The following is a 23,483-nucleotide window of genomic DNA, read 5'->3' as shown; positions in this document are numbered from 1 at the left end:
TCCACACATAGCGCTTCCCCGCTTCAAATGGTCAAAACGCTCTGCGTCGCCGTTTCCTGAGTCATCTTCAGGGCTGCCTGAAGACATTTTTGCTGCTTGAGGCACAGCAGCAAATGGCACCTCACTCCCACCCAGCAAATAAACTATTATTGTCCTCTGAGGTGGTCTAAACGCCTTTCCCCTGCTCCTTGGCAGCGGAAGGGGTTTGTTTTGTTTTGGTCTGAACTATTTATTTTTTGTTTTTATCCTGTATTTTTATCTCAAGAACCGCCCTGAGATCTTCAGATTGAGGGTGGTATATAAATAAAGAAATAATAAATGCAGTAACGATAAACGACAGCTTCCAGCCTTCGCCTCACAACAAAAATGGCTGCCTGAGGTGGCACCGGCTGCCTCACTCTCCCCAATGGCAGAGCCGGGCTTGCTTGGAGGGTAGGCCCATATTCTCTCAATGTAACAAGAGTGAAGGAGAGGCAAAGCTGAGCAACAATGGCTTCTCCAAGTCACACACCAGGCCTTCCAGAGGAGGCGTTTTGGTTCATTCTCATTTTCAAATTCTTCCTGCCCCAGCTTATACGTTGTTAGGAAGACCACCTTCCTTCCCCACCCCCAGGCCGCATGTGTTTTGTACAACATGGAGCCATCTTTTGAGAAACGCAGCTTCCCGTTAACGAAACACAAGTTTCTCAACCTCAGGAAGAAGTTTGACACAGCCTGGTGCTATAAACAATGCAGACGCCGCTTGGGCTAGTGGGTAGTACATTTAAAACTTTTGACTCCAGATGAAAACTTGTTTTGGTAATCTTAATATTTTAATCCATTTTTTTGGGGGGGGGGGAGATATCCAGGCAGTATTGTATCTTCCTTACGAGATGTACATCCACAGCATTCTGCTTTAGAGGCATTAATTTTATCCTCAACGGAGCCATATAGCAACTTGCTATGGCTTTAATCTTTGTACAGTCAGCTAGTTCCTGAACACACACCTCCATAAACCCCTTCCAGATAAGCAAGAGATATAATAAAAGTTTAAGGACATATTCCAGCCATGTAAAAACATTCACGGAGGGTGTGACAGAAGGCCTGAGGAAGTGGTGCGCACCTTCATCAAAGTTTTTATATTCTTGTCAGATCAACTATATTGATATCCCTCTTATATCATTTTTTCTGTTTTCTCTTTGTTAATAATACTTCTAATCCACTTTCCATCCTTATAAATCCACTTTCCTTCCACATAATTCCTTCTCGGTTTATTTTGAACCCAAAATTTCTCAACTGAAAATATTTGGAGTCTATTACCCCTTTCGTTCAATTAACTCTTGGTAGGCAGAGACATCATTATCTTGATTCAGTTGTTTTAATGTTGCCATTTCCTAACCATTCCCATTCTTTTCCCCAAATTAATCCACAATACTTCTGCACAAATCCCTTCCCACAGGGTCACCGGAAGGCTCAATTCCTTTTAAAATTTGCATGTTGAAAACAGATTGCACTATAGGATGAGAAGCCCCAGGCACCTCTTTTCCTCTTCCTTCCACCACAAAGATACTTTAGATTCCTGTTAAGGTATTTTCCTAAATCAAACCAATTGGACATTTTCTTAATTGTGTTCTGTTTGAAAGCCAGTGTGATAAAGCAGTCAGAATGTTGGACTAGGAGCTGGGAGACCTGGGTTCAAATCCCCATTTGGACATGAAACTCACTGGGTGGCCTTGGGCCGGTCAATGCCTCTCAGCCTAACCTTGCAGCATTGTTGTGAGGTTTAAATGAGGAGCAAGGGAACCTCTACCTTGAGCTTATTGGAGAAAAGGCTATAAATGTAATCAATCAATAATACGGTATACTTAGTAATGCTATTCCCTTTATTATTTCACTAAGTTTGCTTTGCTACTCTCTGTCCATTAAAACATTTATACATACTTTCTTTCCCATTCCATCGATTGCTTTTCTGACATTTTGAAAGAATCACAGAATTGTAGACTTGGAGGGGCCATGAGGGTCATCTAGTCCAACCCCCTGCAATGCAGGAATATTTTGCCCAACCTGGATCCAAACCCACGACCCTGAGATTGACAGCCTCCTGCTCTACAAATTAGAGTTATCCCAGCTTCCTCAATATATACATCTACAGACCCAGGGGATATTTAAATAAGTCTTTCTGGGTTGCCCTTTACCAGTGGATTACAAATTATTTGGAATTCTATGTTCTCATCTACACGTTAACCCTCTTCCCAAATACCTCACTGTGCAGCGTCGGCTGCTTGGCAAGGTTTATCTGCCTTCCTGATGGCCTGTGGGCTTCTCTTAAGCGGCCACCTGAAACCTTAACATTGGCCGTTTCATTTTAAGCAACGGCGGATTTTAGCCACAGGAAGGTAGATTTAGGTAAACAAGCTCGCAAAGCTAAGATGATACTTGCGAAAATGCCTGGGTGGGGTGGGAGGAGAGGAAGGGCTTCCCCAGAAAGTTTAGGCAGAAATCTACCCGGAAGGAGCCTGTGTAGTTGCACAAACTATTCTGCCCCCCACAAAGAAAGGGTTGCAACAAATGGTTGAGTGAGCGAGCCTTGTTTTCGCTTCCTGCTTAGCAACTCGGATCCCCGGCTAGAAAGCGGAACCAAACCTCTGCGCCGGGCTTTGCGCGCCTTTCGCTCCTGCGCTTGCAGAATCCAGGCCCTGCTCTCTCTCTCTCCCTCTCTCTCTGGCTCCACCCTGCCCACTGGTGCACCTGCTCGCCTCCATCATCTCCCTGCATTTCCATGGTACCCAAGCGCCACCCCGGACTCCATCTCCCGACATGCAAGCGGCAGGCCTAATGCCGGCAGCGGCGGGCCAATGAGGCGCGAGCGGGGCGGGGGCCAAAGCGGAGTCGCCGCGGCTGCTGCCTTTCTCTGCTGCGCCTCTGCTGCGAAGAGCCAGAAGCCTCGCTGCCGGAGCTGAGCGATGGAGCGTCGTCTCAGCGCTGCCCGCGCCGCCTGGTTCTGAGCTCCAGGCCCTGCCCAGACCCTCGCCCGCCCCAGCCCGTTTCCCTGGTGTAAATCCCCATCAATGAGGTTCTTCCGTCTCACCTTCAAGTGCTTTGTGGATTGCTTCTGAGACCGCGCCGAGACCCCCTCCCAAGACCCGGAGCCAGCTTTCCCGACACCCGACACCCGTCTCAGCCTCCTGCCCGCTAGCCCAGTGTGCCAATGGCTCCAGTGCCCACCGAGACCTGCTCAGGTAAGCGCCGGGTTGCATTCCGGGGTGGGGGGTTTCAGGGAGTCCTCGTTTCTCCCACCTTGCTTCCTGCTGTGGATGGGCTCAGGTAAGTAGTAGCCCGGCGGCATGCCACCTGCGAAGCATCACTGGCGACCCAGGTGAACAGAGCAGTGCCCCGTCTTGACTCCGGACTGAGACTTAGTACAATAGACTCTGCTTTCAAATGCTGCCATCACCGAGCCTCCTGAGATGGATGGGTTCAAGCAGCTGGGCTGTATCTCTCCCCGCCTTGTGCCAGAAGTACGTCCTGTCTCTGCCAAGGTGTTCCTGCTCATTGTCTCTCTCCTCTCTCTGCCAAGATGCCCTGTGCTTTGCGGCTTTCCGTGCTGTGCCCCGGGGCACACACTTTATGTACTTTATGGCTCTCTCCCTTTCTCCATTATTTCCCCCTCTCCTTTGGAAGGCAGGAGTGGCGGCAGGAGGTTTAATCAGAGTTAGGGATTCTTTTGAATACCGAACCGGGAGGGTGAGTATTCCAGGGGAACTCATGTGGAGTCAATGGGCTATGGACTCAGGGCGTGTAGTCTAAAGCAGCAGCAGCAGCCTCCAGCTTTTTCAGACCCCTTTAACCGGAACGTGCATTTGGAGACCGATTTCTTATTGTTAAATTTATCTTTATACCACATATTTCTGTGGTGGTGGAGCTGCTGTCCTGTGACCCACCTTTAACCAGCAGTGCACTACAGTTGCCATTTGGCACTGAATGCCCACATCTCCGAAGCAGTTATCCCACTTGCGGGTTCCCCATAAGGGGAGTCTGGTTGGCCCCTGGGAAAACAGTGTGCTGGACTAGATGCGCCACTGGCCCTGATCCAGCAGGATTCTTCTTAGGTTCGTGTAGGCTGGTTTTCCAAGACGAGGGCAGCTGGCAAAAAGAAGAACTTGGAGGTTTCTCTGCATCAGCCCCTTATAAGGCAACAACTCAGCTGGAGCAGAAGGTGTGTGTGTGTACATTTGTGTGAGAGAAAACAAGATTGTTTTGTGTGCAACCATCAACCTCCAATCACCTCCTCCCTGCCCTCATTCCTTTTTATTGAGAAAGCATGTGCTCTTCGTAGCATTGCCCAAGAGAATGCCCGTGAGTGGTGCCAACTAAGTGGCTGATCTGTACCCAGGCGAGGGAGGGGGGGTAGGCAAAGGGTGTCCGGCAGCCTCAGCCCCACAAGTGGGGAGGATTAGCTCCGTCACATGCCAGGGCCTTGGATGCACGTTGGCTGTGGGGGGAGGGAAGCCAGACAACGAGGAAAAGGGGCTTTGTGTCTGGGCTGTTGTTTGCCGCTTTGCTCTGCTCACAACTCTTGTCTCTTCCGGGGGCTTTTTTGTTGTTGTGGCTGTTGCAAACGGGTCATCCGCACCCTCCACTCTGGTTTTGCAGAGGCTGCTCAACACAAAAGGAGATTTTCAGGGCTTTCCCCAGGGCGAGGTTGTTTTCTTTGAGGAATTTGGGTTGTCCGTTGAGCGGGGCTGGCGACAGTGAGAGTTACGATGGTGCTGGAAAACACCCTTTCCAGTTCAGACCCCCATGTTTCTCCTATGAGCTTTGTCTCTGGCATGGCACTTCTTTGCTGGCTAGAAGGAAAGGGAGAGGAGCCGGCGAACTCTCTCTTCGGCTGCGTACACACCACACATTCAAAGCGCAGTCCCCCAAAATCCTGGGAACTGCAGTGGGCCCTGGGAATTATATGCCCAAGAGGTAAAGTGCGGTCCCCACAATTATTTGGGGTGAAATAGTGTGCTTTAAATGTGCTTTGCGTATATGGAGCGTACGCAGCCTTTATTTCAGTGGCTTCAGAAAGAAAGAAGGAAAAAGGGATCCCACCCATCCCGCAGCTCATTGAGGGTGGGGGGAAATGGAAACCAGCATGTGCAACAGCCCAGTATGCACTTCAGTGTGTGTGTGTGTGTGTGTGTGTGTGTGTGTGTGCATGCGTGCAAACCCATTGTGAGCGTGATTCCTGATGTGCGGGTTCCTGTGACTCCCTCTGCATGTGTATGAATGTGTGGATTCAGCATCGCTGCCTAGTGGGTGACTCACCACCCTGCATTGTGACGTCGAAACTAGGACTCCAGAATGAAAGAGGGTGGGTTTTTGTGTGTGTTTCCTCCCCCCCCCCCCTTTAAAGGGTTTTGCTCATTATATAAAAGGTAGGCCTGGAAAATTCCTGCCTTCGTTAAGCCGCCCAAGTGTTTCTGAAGTACTTGGCGCTCGAAGAAACGAAAAAGCAGAGATGGGCCTCAAAGGGCAGGCAGTGATGCCAAGCTAGCTCGTTGGCACAGGCAGAGGCATTGATTTTCGACCTGGGAAACGAGGGCCACTCCTGCCCTTGCCAGGCCAGGGAAGCAATAGGCTCCAGAGCAAAGCCATAGCATTCGGGGGAGTCATTTTCCCCACTGCTGGAACCCTCAGGAGAAGGTGCTCTTGTGCTCTTGGTCCTGCTTGCGGGTTTCCCACAGGTTTCTGGTTGGCCACTGTGACAACTATTAACTGTGGCATTTATTAACAGTGATTAGAATCCTTACATCACCTGTAACTCTATATGAAAAGGATTGGGGCAGGGTTTAGGGTGGTGCACTACCCAGGTGATGCTGCAGCACCCAGATGTTCTAAGGCAGCAGCTAGAGGCACCAAAATGTCACAAGCTGTAGACTTAGTTCAGCTCTCTCTGCTCCACGCGGGACCTGCAATACCTGGATGCAACCACTGCGTCCCTAACAGGTGGGTGTCCAGCCTCTGCTTCATTGCCTCCATCGGAGGAGAGCCCACCCACCTCCCAAGGTGGACTGTTCCATTGTTGAACAGCTTTCGCCAGTTCGTTGCTCCTAACTCCTTTAGCTGAATTCTGCTTCCTGGCAATTAACACTGGTTGGTTCTGGTCCTGCCCTCCGGAGCGACAGAGAGCAAATTCCTTCCAACTTCTGTGGGGCAGCCTTTTAGATATTCGAAGATGGCCATCATGTCTTGTGGAGTCTTCTCTTCTCCAGGTTATAAACTTACCCAACTTTTTTCAGCAATTCTTCTTTGTTTCCAGGACCCCTTGTGTTTTTCTTGGTCACCCTTTCCACTGACCAATGTCTGTCTTACAATGTGGCACCCAGAACTCTATTTTAGGCACAGTCAGACCAGTGCAGACTAAGAGTAGAACTATTGCTCCTCGTGATCTGTTAATGCAGCCTATGTGAATGCATTCGCTTTTTACGCCGCTGTATCTCACCGCTGGCTCATGCTTAGCTCACAATAATCTAAGATGCTTACCGTATTTTTTTGCTCTATAAGACTCACTTTTTCCCTCCTAAAAAGTAAGGGGAAATGTGTGTGCGTCTTATGGAGCGAATGCAGGCTGCACAGCTATCCCAGAAGCCAGAACAGCAAGAGGGATCACTGCTTTCGCTGTGCAGCGATCCCTCTTGCTGTTCTGGCTTCTGGGATTCAGAATTTTTTTTCCCTTGTTTTCCTCCTCCAAAAACTAGGTGCGTCTTGTGGTCTGGTGCGTCTTATAGAGCAAAAAATATGGTAAATCCTTTCCAGCTGCGTTGATACAAAGCTAGGTCTCTTTTCTCAAACCCACCAACCTCACCCAGCCCCAATCCTGTATTTTTGCTTATTGATTCTTAGTACCTATTTCTATTGAATTTCTATTGCATTTCATCTTGTTGGATTTGGCCCGGCATTCCAGCCTGTTGAGGTCTCTGACTTTTAGGGCATTAGCTTCTCCTCCGTTCTTTGTGCCATACGCTGATTTGATAAGCTACTCTTTCGCCCAAGCTGTTTATAAATATGTTTAGCAGCACAGGACCTTAAGCTGTGCGGCACTCCAGACCTTGCTCCAGGCTGATGCAGTGTTATCCATGAGCAACTCGCTGGGTACGGCTGAAGGTTGCTAAGGTATAACTAACCCATAGTAAGTGATCTTGCAAATGACACTCAGGAAAGGGTGAGCTTCCGTGGATCATTAGGTTTCCTCCCTGAAGTCTCTCTCCCAGGGTAAAAGCAAGCGCTGCTGTCCATGTGTATAATGAATAAAAACTAGGCAATTTACAGCCTGTGAAGAAAATAGCTACTAAACAAGGACAAGCCACAAAAATGTTACAATACTAAATTTTGACCAATGATCATGTCTTTTTGTTTCTTTGTCATGCGTTACGTACTGTTTTACTGGTATTTGTATGCCAAAAATGAAACAATACATTTCTGGAAAAGAAAAAGTGGAGGAGTACATTCTTTCAGGTGGCTCCTGAACCTTCCAGGTTCTGTTTCTTGCTGAAATTTTAAGTTTCTAGTCCTGTTGGTGGCAGAGATAAATGTGAAAGTTGGGTGGCAAAAATTAGGAAACCGGAATTAAAGAGACGTGCTCAAAAGGAGGAAGCTCAGGTTAATTTTCCTTTTCAGCCATAGATTGAGATTGTTCAAAAGCTGGCTTGATGCCCTGCACCTACTGACTGATTTGACTAAACCTTTGTTCTTTGCCTCGACAGAGGGCAGTGGGTGCTCAGAGCTGGCTGAGGCAGAGGGTGCCGAGGCGACTGGTGGCACAGCAGAGTCCAGCCATGAAGCGAGAGCCATCACTGCCCCTCTGGTGGTACCCATGGGCCCCGGGAAGCTGCCCGTTCCTGAGCGGGAGACCTGGACCCGGCAGATGGATTTCATCATGTCCTGTGTTGGCTTTGCTGTGGGGCTGGGCAACGTCTGGCGCTTCCCATACCTCTGCTACAAGAATGGAGGAGGTGAGGAGGTGGCCGCACGGGGGACCAGGTTTGGTGGGTGAGAGTGGGTGTCTAAACTGAGTGCGAGAAGACTGCTCTCTGAAAATGGACACTCTTTTTTGGAGGAAGAATTTGAACTTGGAGCTGATCTGGGAAGAGGCAGCTTCTATTGACTTGCAAGGAGCAAAATCATCCTGGTGCCCTGTAGTACCTAACCCATTTTTTGCTGCTCCTATGGCCATAACATCAGCTTCCCTATTCTGTGTCCTGTCACATTTTGTGGGTAGCTTCTTCTGTTCACTTCTGGTTAGCCTGGGTCAATGCAGATGATAAATTTTTGTCATTCCTAAGTGGCAGAAGACCACCGCAAGTATACAAATATGTGTGAGGTCTGTCAGTAGCAAGTGGTGTGTGGGATTTTTAATTTTTTTTATTAATTATTACTTTTATTAGTATTCTCCACACACACAAACAATGAAAAATAACAAAACACAAAAACAAGCATACAAAAAACCCCACAAATCCAAATCTTACAAATTAATAATATAAACACTAAAAAGAAAAATAAACGTTGACTTCCACCAATCCCATAGCACCTCCTTTACCTCTCATTGTGTCTTCCTGTTTTCCTTATCATCTCTATCCTAGCATCTAGATATAAATCCCTCTTTCTTATCCTTTCACTTCACAAGGTTATTCCAGACTCCGTCAGATTTCTTTCCTCGAATCTTGGCTTTTAAGGTATTCATTTAGGCAGTCCCATTCCTTTTTCATTTTACCATGTGCATTTTATCATGTGCTTGAACTTGACACAGAAGCTGCATAGAATCCTAGAACTGTAGAGTTGGAAGGGACCCCAAGGGCTATCTAGTCCAACCCCCTGCAATGCAGGAATCTCAGCTAAAGCATCCATGACAAATGACCATCCAACCTCTGCTTAGTAAGGAGAGCCCACAACCTTCCAAGGGAGACTGCGAGGAGCACGACAACATTCTCTCTTCTGCCTGTGAATATGCTCACACCCTAACTAGTTCCATGCACTGTTAGCAGTGTGCTAAGTTGTTGTTGTTGTTTAGTCGTGTCCGACTCTTCGTGACCCCCTGGACCAGAGCACGCCAGGCACTCCTGTCTTCCACTGCCTCCCGCAGTTTGGTCAGACTCATGTTTGTGGCTTTGAGAACACTGTCCAACCATCTCGTCCTCTGTCGCCCCCTTCTCCTTGTGCCCTCCATCTTTCCCAACATCAGGGTCTTTTCCAGGGAGTCTTCTCTTCTCATGAGGTGGCCAAAGTATTGGAGCCTCAGCTTCACAATCTGTCCTTCCAGGGAGCACTCAGGGCTGATCTCCTTAAGAATGGATGCGTTTGATCTTCTTGCAGTCCATGGGACTAAGTTACCACTTAGTAAATAATCATGGGGCTATTTCCAGCCAAGTTCTGTTCAGAGTAGACCCCTTTAAATTAGCGAACCAAAGTTTGTCACATCTATTAACTTCAGTGGATCTACTCTGAGTAGGACGAGCATCGGCTGCAGCCCCACCTGCCTGGTCAACAAATACCCTCAGATTGTGACTTTTGCAGCTGCAAAATTTTGCACCATCCCTGAAATGTGCCTAATCCCTGACCATGCATTATTTCTAATTGGGACCTGGTTAAGTAAGTAAGGCTGGAGACAAACAGTCGTTTTTAAGAGGTAAGAAAGAGACTTTGTCCCACTGACAGATCTGGAAACTTTTTTTTTTTAAACCCACTCTACAGAATCCTTTTATCAGAGAAGAAAAAAGTGAGACACATGCATATACTTTTGAGCAAAACTCTTTCTTACAAATTGCTTCTAACTCTCCAAGGATTGCCAGGCTCCGGCCCAGGGATGGGAAACCACTGCCTCCCCAGTTGTTACAGGACTCCAGCATCCCTGACCAGCATGACCAGTAGTCAAAGCTGATGGGAGCAGTAGTGGTTCCTCTAGCCTGACATCCATCTTTTTCCTGAGAACCTTTGTTTTCATTCCATGTGTAAATGGAAAATTGGGATAACTCTACACATGCTCAGAGGCATCATTCTGTAATGTTGCTCTGCTTCTATTAGACCCAGAGCTGAAATCAGATTCCTTAGCTGAGCCTTCTGATTCAGTGCTGGATTCTGAATTGCAGTGCTCCTGCTCCTTTCTGCTCTTATTCCTCCATGTGGGACCTTAATGGCTTTCCTTCCGTCCTGTACTCACTCTCGTGGCCACTGGGAAAAGCATAACCCACATACCCAGCTGAGGAAGTGTGTGTGCAGCATCACATGATGTTCCAGAGGGTGGGAAGGAGGGGAGAGTGAAGGAGCTGCTGTGGGCACTCTTTGGCTTCTCAAACCTTAGCCGGGTGGGAAGATTAGTCTCGGTTCAATGAGACCAGATGAGCGAACCGGCATCGGCAGATTTTGCAAGCGGATTCTGTGCTGCCGAGCCGAACAGTCTGGGATGCTTTTCTTTCAAAGGGTTTTGTAACACAAGAAAGAGGGGGGAAACACGGCAGTGTCTGAAAGTACAGCAGGCATCCCTACCCACAGATGCAAAAATCGTCAGATGAATCATTCTGTGCCCCCGCTGATTTATTCGATCCACGTAGTGAGCAACGCAATTCAAACTGGGTTTATGTATAACCTGCATCGAAAATAGCCAATGGGGGGGGGGGAATAACATAGAGGAGATAAAATCAAGGCCATGTGACTACAGAACTAGCAGAGTGAAACAAACCACCTTTAAAGGCCGCTGGGTCCGTGGATGTTAGCCATGGAGAATTTCACTTGAAAATGGAGCAGTATAAATACTGGGTCCCAGGCCTTGTCCACTGGTTTGTGTCCATAGGATTCAGTTTCTAGGACACAGAAGCAGATGCTCAAGAAAGGATTGCTTGCAGTGGATGCCAGGGAATGCCTTCAGTGCTAGAAGCTCACATGCGAACGGGGCTCCTCCTGTCAACCTGTTTGTTGAGCATTCATCCCGATTTTGCCTGCAGAAAGCTTACCTGGAGGTAGTCAGATGATGTCTGGTCCTTACTGACCCTTTGTTCTGGCGGGTTGATTGATTTGAAGTATTTGTAACACGCTCTTCGTTGAACATTTTCAATCCCAGAGCAGGGAAGAAACAAAAAAACAACAAGAAGTAAGGATATACAGTGGGGAAATAAAAATATACAAAATTACATATATTTTTTTAAGAATTCTTGGCATTGTTTTTAGAATTGGTAAAGCAGGTTTTACTTTTTTTTAGAGTTTACGGAAATGATTTATTTGTTTTCAGAACCTGAGTTTGTGTGTCTTGTATGCTGCTTTTGATGGCTTCGTGCTACAAAACTGAGCCTCACTGCAGAAGGTCCCAGATTCAATACTTTGTGTATCCTCGTAGGACATTTTCCTTTTGTCTGGAATGCTGGAGAACTGCTGCAAATTAGTGTTGACAGTGCTGGGCTAGAGAGGTTAGATAGATGCTCCTAAATGTACAAGAACCCATTGCAGAAGTAAACCGGAGCTAGGGATCAACATCCCCACCCACCCCTGAATAGCAGGTTGGTGACAACAAAGGAGAGAAAGCCATGGTTCCTGCACTACAGGGGTTGGACTAGATGACCCTGGGGTACCTCCCAACCCTATAATTCTATGGAAATGGGGAAGACTCTCAGGATCTGACTCCTTTGGGTCCACATTTCTCCTAGCATCCGTATGAAACTGCTGAGCCAGACCAGCTACTTTTTATGTAATTTATTCATTTAATTGGGTTGTTTCCCTTCACTGTTCTGTACAATTTATACTCAAACCAGCTCACCAAAAATAAAGCCTCTAAAAATATCTTAACAATGAGATGATTTAAAAGCGGGGGTGGGGGTGGGGGAATGGCACAGTTTATGTGCAATTAAGATGACAGCAGCACAGAGCGAAAGATTCAAAACAGAGCAGAAGACTAACCATGGCTACTCGGAAGGAGGCTTACTCCTAGATAAGTGGGGATAGGAGTATAGTCCTCTAAGCAGACATCAAACACACACAAAAAGAGAGTGAGGATGACAGAACTGTCCTGGGAGGGGTTTCCAGAGTTTTAAGGGGTCACCACCAAAAAGGCCCCGTCTCTCATACCCCTCCGCAGTGCTTCTAACAGCGACAGGGCTGACTCCCGATTTCTGCACAGGTGTGTTCCTGATTCCGTATCTACTAATCGTCTTTGTCGGGGGGATCCCCGTCTTCTTCCTGGAGGTGGCCCTTGGGCAGTTTATGAAGCAAGGTGGGATCTCTGCCTGGAACATCGCCCCACTCTTCAAAGGTAAAAAGTCTTGGAATGTGAACCGCATAATAAGCAGGCTATGCTTAGGAGCCACTTAGGAGTTGCTGCCAGGGAAAAGGCATATTCTCAGGGCCGGCTTCAGGCTTTTGAGTGCACTAGGCCCAAGAGATACCTGCAGTGTGCCTACCTCCTTGCTTCTGGGCCCAATCCATACAGCCCTGCAGAGGGAGAGAGCCCATGGGGAGCAATGGGGCCCCTTAAAGTGGTGTGGCCTCTGCAGGGGCCCAACACTGGCCTTAGGTAGCTCAAGAGAGTCTCCTAGCAGAGCAGAGGTTTTTCCACTTCTGAGGGTCCCCAGCGTGACATAGAGGCGTATTAGGGGTTCAGTAACAATAGACATGTTTGCTTGAAATAATGTCATCCTTCCTGACCAACTTACCCCCTCCCCAAAAAGACATTCAGATTTAGGAAAACGTCAAGGGCTCTAAGAATGTGCTCTCATGTAATCTGGGGCATGGCTTGAATTATATAGGGGCTGGGTGGAAGGCTGCCCCCTTTTGTGGCTGCCCACCCCTCAGCCAGGCCCATGCAGACTGTGGGGCGCAATTGGGAACACTTGCCTCGGGCCTTAGAGGGCTAAGCTGGCCGGGGGACTCCAGCAGGGACCATCTGCTTTTTTGAGTTTATAACAAGACTCCCAGACAAGCTTCTGTCTTTCAAAGGTTATGAGGCAGTTACAGTTTGCAGGGGGAGTCTGTGAAGTGTGGATTTCAGCAAGCCTTCCTGTACATCATTTGAGCCCTGCTGAGCAGCTCAAACAAGGCTTGCCCTTCAGGGAAGAAGACCCCAAATCTGCATGGGGATTCCATGGTGGATGACTGGCTGGGGCTGGGGGCTCTTTGGTTCAATGTGGAAACTCCTCCCTGGAAGGCCTGGCAACCATTTCGACAGGCCAAGGATGAGGAAACATCAGTGGCGCTCCAAATGTTGCACTGCACCTCCCTCCAACTCTGAACATGGGCCGGTGGCTGGCTGGGGCTGATGGGGGCTGGAGTGCAACCAGACTACCTCCGTCCTTGCTGTGGAAGAACTAACACAGCCCTGAAAAGGAGCAGCAGAGAGGGCTCCCCGAGGCCCTTTACTAAGCAACTGCTTGGAGGATGAGGACACGGACTCCCTTTGAGTTAATAGAGAGCGTGGGGGCTGCGCATGTAGACACAGGACTGAGTCTGCCTGTGAGTGGAGAATCCCCTTTCGCTACCACCAATTTTGTCACTTCTCAATACTAGCCACCAACGATTCCTCACCCCTCCAACGTTGCATTGTGCATTATTGTTGTTGTTGTTGTTGTTGTTGTTGTTGTTGTTGTTGTTGTTGTTGTTATTATTATTATTATTATTATTATTATTATGTTTTATTTATACCCCGCCCTCCCCAGCCAAGACTGGGCTCAGGTGGCTAACACCAAATATAAAAACAATTGATTGAAATACAGCTTAAAAAACAAGATTAAAACATTAAAATGCAGCCTCATTTCAGTGGAAACTCAATCAAAAACTTTTGGGGGGATGAAAACGTCAAGTCTTCACCAAGGCTAACTATCCAGACTGGGCCTACAGAGCTGGGCCTACACCAGCAAGCGAGGCAGCTTCGCAGGCATATAGATAAGGCGGGAGGGCAGGAGACGGACATGGCAGATGAGGCGAAAGGGCTGGCAGCAACGGCTGTGCAATCAGTAAATGCGTTTTGACGTATGGCCTGAAATGCCTCATATCCAGCCCTCTACGTACATTAGCAGTCAGGGTAACGTGGGGCTACCGCAGGGCTGTGAGGATTCTGCCAACACGTTGAATAATGTATTGGAAGAATTCAGAGCAAGTTTTAAAGCCCTTAAGGTTATTTCAGGACGTGGTGCCAGGAAGCTTGAAAGCGTGTGGGCCATGTCTCTTGTGATAGCTCAGAATTTGGACTGGGGGCTGAATGAGGAGCCGGGGCTTTGACGGAGTCTTGGCCTCCCCCTTGCCTTGCAGAATAAAGTGTGCAGATAAGGTAAATGGATCCTTCGTTTGTATATGAAGACACACCTCTTTTTCCTGGCTTTTGACACATGAAATTGTTGGCTATTTGCAGATTAGTTGCACTGCAGAAAGCTTGCTGGGGAGGCCACATATTCAAGAAACGCAAAGTAACTTTAGCTAGGTTTTAATAACAAAAACAAAAACTCCTTTTACATTAATTATATCAATAAGCATGACCCAACCACCAGGGTACTGAGAGAGCTAGGTGCTGCTCTGTATATACTAATACCCAACAGCTTAATTAACATAATTTAACAGCACCTTCTATACTGCTTCACAGCTGTAAAACCGGGTCAAGTTATTTGCTGTGGCCCTTAAAGAAATACACATCTTGTGGAACAATAATGAACCTTCAAATTTAAAGAGACCATTCAACAGAGATAATTTATTTTCGGGACCCACCTTATTTCTGTGAGCGACAGAAAGTTGCTTTAAACTGTTTTTAAAAGTTGTGTTTTAATTGTAGTAACACCCTGGGACCTTAGCGCGAAGGGCAGGCAATGAATAACAGCAGCAACAACATGTAGGCTATACAGCTGAGTTTCCCATGGTGCAGAATCTAGATTTCCCTGGCACAGATCTCTGCTCCCCTAGTAGAGTCCAAGCCGCCTTCCCTATCAGCTATGCAGCTCAGACAGAAAGTTGTCATGGAAGAAGAAGGTGGAGTTGGGCAGGGCTTAGGCCTAGTCTTCGCATGTAGCAGTGAGGTTGTGGGTGTTGGAAGTGCCAGAACGGACTGTAGCTCAGTGGCACCCAAAAGGTGCCAGGTTTAATCCCTGACGTATCCAAGTCTGATACCTGGGGATGTGGCCTGCTTGAAATTTTGGAGAGCTGCTGCCAGTCAGTGTGGACAGTACTGAGGTAGATGGACCAACGATCTGAATTTGGGGCAAGGCAGCTTCCAATGGATCTCAGGCTGCCAGCGAGGGGCCACCCCACTTCCTTGTTGTTTTTTTAAAAAAACAAAAAACCAGGAGATGGAAAACAGTGCTTATTTTCTATTTGCAGGGAGGTCTTCCCTTTCCTTTCACGTAAGGGAGCATTCAAGATATGATCTCTCACCTGGAAGGTAAAGTGGTACATTCTGCTCTACCAGGCTGGGACTCTACCACTTCATTCTCACTGCATGCCCAAGCCAGGCCTTGGTGGGAATTGAACATGCTGCCCTTCCCTCAGGAAGAACCGCATGCCTCCTCCGCTTTCCCCTGAGCCAGCCTCTGACCATCTCGTTTCTCCCTAGGCCTGGGCCTGGCCTCTATGGTCATTGTTTTCTTCTGCAACTCTTACTACATCATGATCCTCGTCTGGGGCCTTTTCTACCTGGTGCACTCGCTGACGGAAACCCTGCCCTGGGCCACCTGCGGCCACTCCTGGAACACCCCCCAGTGCACGGAGCTCTTTGGCCTGGGCGGCTGCGACAACAACGGCACCACCACCACCAACAGCAGCACTGCCAGAAACTGCAGCAACTTGGCTGACCAGCGTTCGCCCATCATAGAGTTCTGGGAGTGAGTGGGTGCTAGTTCCCTAAAGGGATACCTGGATGTCAGTCTCTTGGGGGGGGCAGAGCGGTGTGGGGCCTGCAGGAAAGGTTCCTGAATTCACAGGGTCAGGTGGGGAGGAATGAGGGGAGACCGGAAAGAGAGGGAGAGGAATGGTTCAGACAAGAAGGGGGTCCTACACATTTTGGCGCCTGAGGCGGAAAATTCAAAGAGTGCTTTCCAGGGTGATAAAAAAAGACAGTATATGATTCATATACATTGATTATTTACTAATATTGTTTATTCATCACCTTCAGCACACATTTCAAGGTGATGTACAAAATATAATGAAAAAAAGCTTTAAAAATAGCCCAGAAAATAACAGCGGATAAATTTAAAAACCACACAAAGAAGACACCCATTGTGGGGGCCCTTTTTTAAATATTATATCAATTATATTTACAAAAATTATTGACTATTTGCTGCCTTTTAATGGTACCCGGAATCTGTCATCTGAAGTGAGGTGCTTCATTTAGTTGGTTAGTTGTTTAAATTGTTTATAACTCACTTAATATTTTGAATAGTCGTTTAGTTGTGTCTGGCTCTTCGTGACCCCATGGACCAGAGCACGCCAGGCACTTCTGTCTTCCACTGCCTCCCGCAGTTTGTTCAGACTTGTGTTGGTAGCTTCGAGAACACTGTCCAACCATCTTGTCCTCTATCGTCCCCTTCTCCTTGTGCCCTCCATCTTTCCCAATATCAGGTTCTTTTCTAGGGAGTCTTCTCTTCTCATGAGGTGGCCAAAGTATTAAGCAATGCCTAATGGTAGAGTCAGCACTAGATAAGGACAGGGGCAAATGGTTTTTCTTCTCGTCCTCCTCATGCTCAAGCTGCGGCCCCTGCTAATTTCCCTCTCCACTTCCTCACCCACCTCTTAGGAACAAGGTGCTGCGGATTTCGGGGGATCTGGCTGAACCGGGAGAGCTCAGCTGGCAGCTGATCCTCTGCCTGCTCACGACTTGGGTCATTGTCTATTTCTGCATCTGGAAGGGGGTCAAGTCAACTGGGAAGGTAACGGGTCTTCCTTTAAAAGTGTATGTCCATGTTACTGTGGGGGACGCTTATGAGGAAGTATAACAAAGTTGGTTATGGCATCAGGGCAGGACTTTAGGGTAGATGCTCAGGACTATGCACATCAGGACAGCCCCCCAAATGTAGCAGGGCTGCCATAACACATTTTAAAGTAAACAATACACAATACCACCTAAAGCAGCCTCAGGTGGCGAGCCTCAGGCACCTGGGGGGGCTGAATGTGCCCATCCAGGCATCTCAATCTGACCATCAAGACTCACCAGCCATGCAGTCTGCCCTCTGTGAGTGCATTTGGCTGCCTGGATTATGCCCTTGAATAGTGCTAATGCCTCTTTGAGGGTTTTTAAAAACAAGATTTCATTACAGTTTTTTCATTCTACAATAAGTTAAAAGAAAGTAATGTATATAAAAACAGAGAAAGAGAAAATAAAACACCAAAGGAAAACCAAAAAAAATAAAAGGGAGAAAAAGAGGGAAAGACTTCCAATTTTCCACCTATCAGTTACATAAAATAAATTATTCAAAATACTTTTTGGAGCTGGCTGACCTGGCTGGAAGAATCCGCGAACAGAAAGAGGAGGAGTACCAAGAAGAATGGAAGAAATTTAAGGAGTATTTAGTTAAATATTCTACGATAACATAAGTAGAACTATTTGTAAATACCAAATTCGCTTAGGAATTAAATATGTTAAATTGCATAACACTATGGATAGAAGTGAAAATGAAAAGAAAGAAAGTTGTTAATTGACTAAGTTAATTTTATTTGAAAATAGTATTGGAAAAGTGCTACAATGAGTTACATGGAAATTCAGCTAGGAGGATTTGAGGAAGTCATCTAACAATGAAATCAACAGTGGGATCATAATAGCTAGGATAAATGTTTGTTTGTTTGTCTTTTTTACATTGTAATGTGTTTCTTTTATGTTTGCTATAAATTTGGAAAACCAATAAAAAAAATTGGGGGAAAAAAGAAATTATTCAAAATATCCACTCTAGAATGACATCCAGCAATTCTACTTTCTGTTAGACAATATTTTCCCTATTTTCCCAGCCAAATGTCTCAGACTAATCCATTTTCCTTTTACACAAAAAAGTCCAAAAGCGCTTCTCTAACTATTTATGAATTTGAGCAATAGCTTTTCTATAACCAAAACCTATCAGCTTTGTCTCCAATAATTTCAACTACCATTCCTCCATATTAAGCAATAATATGACGAAAATGCCTCTTGTTTGATGGATGGAGAGATGGGTGTGTCTGACTTTTGTGGGGCTGCCATGTAGCCCGGCATATATGCAGCTGTTGCCCCGCCCACTATTCCCTCTGCCTCCACCCACCACTGGCATGTGGCCCCCTAAAGGTTCCCCATGAGGCCATGTGGACCTCAAGCTGAAAAGGGTTCTCCCACCTCTTAAATAGCACCCTTCCTCTCCCTAACCCATAATAAGCCTAAAGCCTAAAATTATGTTAACTGCTCCACTGAGAACAAGTGTATATTGGCAATAATAACACACAGGGAGCGCATTACGGTCACTATTGACGGATCCATTGGCATCTTAATGCTGAAATTTGTTGTTTGTAGTTCAGAAACTGTAAGAAAAAAAACTCCCAGTGAAGATAGAATCTGAGAACATGCTGTCACTTCCTTCTTCCGATGTAGCACTCGGACCTGTAATAATTTTCTGACGGTGGTTCCACCGCTGGTGTTTGCTGGAAGGCCAACCCCCACCCAGCCACACACAACGTCAGCTAGTAACTGTCATTATACAATTGCTGTGGTGAATGGAAAAAACGTTGCGTAAGCAGTGGTAAGAAAATACCATAATCGCCGTTAAATACAAGCAAATGCAACTGGCGTCCTATCACATCTGGCGTTAATTCTTTATGTGGATGGGAGTGAGAGGTTATTCGGCCAGTGCTCTTGTATCAGGTGACACCAGAGTTGCCCTAATTTCTCCTTTGGGTGTGTGTGTGTGTGTGTGTGTTGCCTTTTGGGATGGGCGTTCTGAACATCACAAGTGTTTCTTCTGTGAAATGCGCATCTTTGTGGTGCCCAACAAATAATTTCCTAGTGTGTCTCTGAGCCAAAAAGACACATTTTAAAAAATAAGTAAAGTACTTATACTTTTCAAATATATACATTTCACTGATTTTACATTCATTTTGACATTTTAAAACTTGACTTCCTTCCCCCTCTTTCTGCGGTTCCTTAAGTTAATATGGATATGCAGAAGATAATAAATTTAACTTGCTCATTTAGTTATCTTCTTTATTTATATACTCTTACATAGCTGCAGGTTGTTACAATAATCCTGCCAGTGCTTTTATCTGTTTACAACTTATTTGTAAATATTCAATAAACCATTTCCATTCTTTTATTTAAAAAAGAGTTTTGTTCTCTTGATTTCTTGTTCTTCCGGTAAGTTTCGCCATTTCAGCATATCCCATAAGTTTTTGTATCCATTCTTCCTTTGCTGGGACTTCTTCTTCTTTCCATTTTGGGGCAAATAACATTCTTGCCGCTGTAGTCGAGCACATAAATAAATTTCTATCCAATTTAGGTAGTTCTAGCAGTTCGAAAGCACGTCAAAGTAGATAAATAGGTACCACTCCGGCAGGAAGGTAAACGGCGTTTCCGTGCGCTGCTCTGGTTCGCCAGAAGCGGCTTAGTCATGCTGGCCACATGACCCGGAAGCTGTACGCCAGCTCCCTCAGCCAATAAAGCGAGAGGAGCGCCGCAACTCCAGAGTCGGCCACGACTGGACCTAATGGTCAGGGGTCCCTTTACCTTTTATCCCTATAATTCGCAGAAGAAAGGCTTCTGGGTCCCGTCCCCCCAACGTTATTTTAAACATCCTTTTCATTTCATTATATATCATTTCCCAGTAAAAAAGACACATTTTTTAACATGAGCCCCATCCCTTCCTCCTACAGACCAGGCATCCACACCTTGCAACCCACCAATCTGAATGCAGCCACTCAGCACCCATGGGTGCTGGCGATGTCCTAAAAATATCCTTGCTTGAGGAAATTTAAGGACTATTTGAATAAATATTGCAATATAAAAAATTATAAATGACTTGAAAGAAACAAATAGGCCTAGGATTAAACTAAGTTATAATTAAATAAATGGGATTTAGAATATTAAGAAAAGAGAATAAGATGGATTATAATTGGAAATTGTTTTAGTTTAATAAAGATATTGGAAAGCTGTTACTTTCAACTACAAGGAAACTCAGAAGGGAGGGACTAGAGGAAGTCAACCAAGATGTTTAAAGGGTTGGATTTGTAAAGAATTAAGTTTGTTGTTATTGTTTATCTGTTTATTGTTCCTTTTTTCGTTCATTGGTGTATTTTTCTTTCTGTTTTTGTGTTTCATTCTGTTTTGTGGTTTTTGTTATAATTGTGGAAAATCTAATAATTTTTTAAATAATAATAATAATAAGATTCTTGCTTGGCAGGTGGTCTATTTCACTGCACTCTTCCCCTACGTGGTTCTCATCTTGCTGCTCTTGCATGGCGTGACACTGCCCGGTGCGCTAGATGGCATCATCTACTACCTGAAACCGGACTGGACCAAGCTTGCTGTCGCTCAGGTAAGAACTAGGATGGCACATTCACCGAGAGAAGGGGATGTGGAAGGTTTCAAACAGGGAAGCAGCTGGGGAAACGGAGGCTGTAGCCAATATCTGTGTGCAGGGAGGCAGGCCTTTACATCTAACTGCGCCTTTGCCCTCTGGCCAGGCCAGGCCTGGTCATGCAAGCAAGAGTTCTGCCCCACACTTGGTGGGGTTTATACCACAGCTGTTCCCCTCACCCCAGGTATGGATTGATGCTGGTACCCAGATCTTCTTCTCATATGCTATCGGGCTGGGAGCCCTGACCGCACTTGGCAGCTACAACCGCTTCCACAACAACTGCTACAGGTGAGGCCCCACACCACATACGGGTAGTCTTAAAAAGAGATCTGCATGGCTTTCAGTCCCCAAGTGTGGAATCTGCTGGCTTTGTTTGAATCCTGATGGAGACACTGCTTTTATTTAAACAAGAGTTTGTTTCCAGCCCCTGTGGTCTTGAATAAAAGCCTTGAAAATGCTACTAGGGCTTCTTGTGGCATCTATACCCTGCACCCACTAGGTCCTCACCTCTCTCCTTGTCCCCAGCCACACCCCATTCCGCAATGTGCATGTCATCTTCCAACACATTTATTGCTTCCCCTTTTCTGTGTTTTGCTATTCTGCACAAGTACAGAATTTGGTGCTGTACAGAGAATTCAGCAGCCTGACCATCTCCATTCCCTCTCTCCCTCCTTTTTAAAAGCAAGTTTACAGCTAAGGCGACAAATACAGGGCTGAAATTATGTGAACATTGCTTGGTAAAACATCAGAAACTGTGTGTGTGTGTTCGCAGTGTGTACTGAGTTGGGGGGTAAATACAGTAGCATTTTTATGACTGGCAGAAGATGAATGAATTATGCAAGGCGAAAATGTCTGCAAATGTGCTTGATTTGATCATTTATGTTGGTCACAGAATTCAGCTTTTCTTGGTGCAGATTTTAGGTTGCATTTAGCATAGAAGTCTGGGTTGCTGTTTGTTTGTTCTTTAAGTGTAGAGTATGCACAGATATGCATATTTCCTTCCATGAAACTTCTCTGTTTTCTCTATGTTGTGCGAACCCATGGGCTAGACGCCACCCTCACCCTTGTCATCAGTATTATTAATTTATATACTACTTAATGTGCCAAAATGTCTTCTAAGCAGCTTACAACTTTAATACATAGCGAGAATACTCAAAAAACGATTCCATTAAAATCACTAGTTCAGCTCAGGGGAGAGCTCGCCTGAAAGGTGTGCCTTCAGGAGCTGGCGGAATACCAACACTGATAGGGCCCCTCACATTTCAGCAGGGAGGGCATTCTGCAGCATGGATGCCGCAAGTGAAAAAGCCTCCCTCCCTCTGTTGATAATCATCAGGCCACAATAAAACTGGTCGTGTTCCATTTTGCAGATCGTAGTACCAGGCGCCAGATGCCAATATGGTTTTTCATGTCATGTGTGGTCTGCTAGTTACCTCCATGGTTGCCACCAATTAATTTGCTGCTGATGCAGGTGAAAGCTACACACACACACACACACACACACACTAAACCCTGGCAACGTCAGCTACCAGGAAGCAGGAAATGGCAGGAAACAAACCATCGAGCCACTGTTTGCATGTGTCCCTAAAGATCAAACAGGTTGCCAAGTCCTGCTCTATGACATCATACAAATTTGGAAATCTGGATAAAATAAGGAAATTAATAAATTTAAATGGAGACACAATTTGTCTCGAATGCAACATTCAAGGGAGTGTGTGGAGTTGGGGAGTTAATATGGGGGTGGAGTGCGGCAAAAGCTTCTACCCCACATACCTAGAAGCCTTTGATGCACCACCACTGTCCTAAGATGCCCTTTATGCAGGGGGTTGGACTAGATGACCCTCAGGGGTCCCTTAGAGCTCTACAATTCTATTATTCTAACTTCATGGTGACAGCAGCCAGAGTTTAGCACAGTACAGCTGAGCTTCAGGAGGGAGTTTCCTTCCAGCAGAAGATTGGATAGTGCCTATATTGTGCACTGTTTAATGCAGCTGCTTGCTGCCATCTGCGATGCAAAATCTTACCCATGCTGGAGTGTCCCCCCCCAAAAAAAGAACCCTTTGCCATCTAATGCTAGCCAACTCTGGTTTAATTTGAACCCCTCAACCTATACTTAGTGGTGAGATTCAGTCCCAGAACATGTGACAAGAGTACATTGGAACATGTGCAGAGTGTCTTTCTGTCCTCGCAGGGGGCAACTGGGTTTATTAGAGGGAAGGAAGGGTGATTTCCAGGCAGGCTGGTGTCCTGGGCACCTCTAACATGGTACAAGCATTGTAGCCTCTTGTAAGGGAGGTGAACTGAGATGGCACTGGGTCCGAGAGGAGGGTGGGCTTGTGGCTATTGACTTGCCTGATCCTCCCTACAGGGACGCCTACGTCTTGGCTGTGATCAACAGCTCAACCAGCTTCTTTGCTGGCTTTGTGGTGTTTTCCGTCCTGGGCTTCATGGCATCGGAGCAGGGCGTGGACATCTCCCAGGTGGCAGAGTCAGGTGAGCGCCAGCTGTGGGGATTTCCTCCGATTCCCACCTCATCAGTCCATTCCCCCCTTTCCCTATGAAAAGGCAGGTTCTTCAGGGTGTGGAGCGTGGGTGCAAAATAGCTGGGAGGCACCTCCAGGTAGCGCCAGGAAATAGCTCTTGTCTGAAGCCCTGGAGAGCCTCTGCCAGCCAGCGTAAACAGCACTGAACTAGATGGAGCTTTGGTCTGATTTAGAAGAAGGCAGCTCCCGTGTGTCCCTCAAGGCTCAATGGCATCTCCATTTAAAAGAACCTCAACCAGCAGCACAGGAGAGAACCTTGACTAGACCACGAAGAACTGCAGCCAATCAGAGTGGGAAGAACAGGACCGGCCTGGCCAATGGTGTGTTCTTGCATGCTAAGCTTAGGTAACTTCTTAGAATTTTGGGAGAATGTAAGAAGAGCCTGTTAGATGTGGCCAATGGCCCACCTTCATGCAGCGTCCTATAGGAAGCC

At 46.5% G+C, this 23,483-nt stretch overlaps 1 protein-coding gene and 1 long non-coding RNA gene across 5 annotated transcripts in view; both read left to right on the top strand.

The window, feature by feature from the left end:
- Positions 1-2,617: 2,617 nt before the first annotated feature.
- The window catches only part of LOC310837445 (sodium- and chloride-dependent creatine transporter 1-like), a 30,312-nt gene continuing 9,446 nt past the window's right edge, over positions 2,618-23,483 (top strand). The window contains exons 1-8 of one of the 4 annotated variants that reach the window (XM_083724054.1): positions 2,618-3,218; positions 7,731-7,979; positions 12,128-12,259; positions 15,539-15,806; positions 16,718-16,850; positions 20,331-20,465; positions 20,692-20,795; positions 22,876-23,000. In XM_083724054.1, coding sequence (XP_083580180.1) covers positions 3,188-3,218; positions 7,731-7,979; positions 12,128-12,259; positions 15,539-15,806; positions 16,718-16,850; positions 20,331-20,465; positions 20,692-20,795; positions 22,876-23,000 — 1,177 coding nt within the window. In that variant the 5' untranslated portion in view covers positions 2,618-3,187. Of the gene's footprint in view, positions 3,219-5,294; positions 5,974-6,009; positions 6,240-7,730; positions 7,980-12,127; positions 12,260-15,538; positions 15,807-16,717; positions 16,851-20,330; positions 20,466-20,691; positions 20,796-22,875; positions 23,001-23,483 lie in introns of those variants that run through there. The other 3 variants (XM_083724056.1, XM_083724055.1, XM_083724053.1) reach the window with 3 other exon arrangements.
- Positions 8,438-10,843, top strand: LOC310838205. The gene is made up of 2 exons (XR_014560797.1): positions 8,438-9,028; positions 9,362-10,843. It is a non-coding gene; the product is annotated as an uncharacterized lncRNA (long non-coding RNA).

The sequence above is a fragment of the Podarcis gaigeae genome, assembly GCF_964106915.1.
Source record: "Podarcis gaigeae genome assembly, chromosome: 2".
Classification (NCBI taxonomy): Eukaryota; Metazoa; Chordata; class Lepidosauria; order Squamata; family Lacertidae; genus Podarcis; species Podarcis gaigeae.
This window is presented reverse-complemented; position numbering and strand designations above follow the sequence as displayed.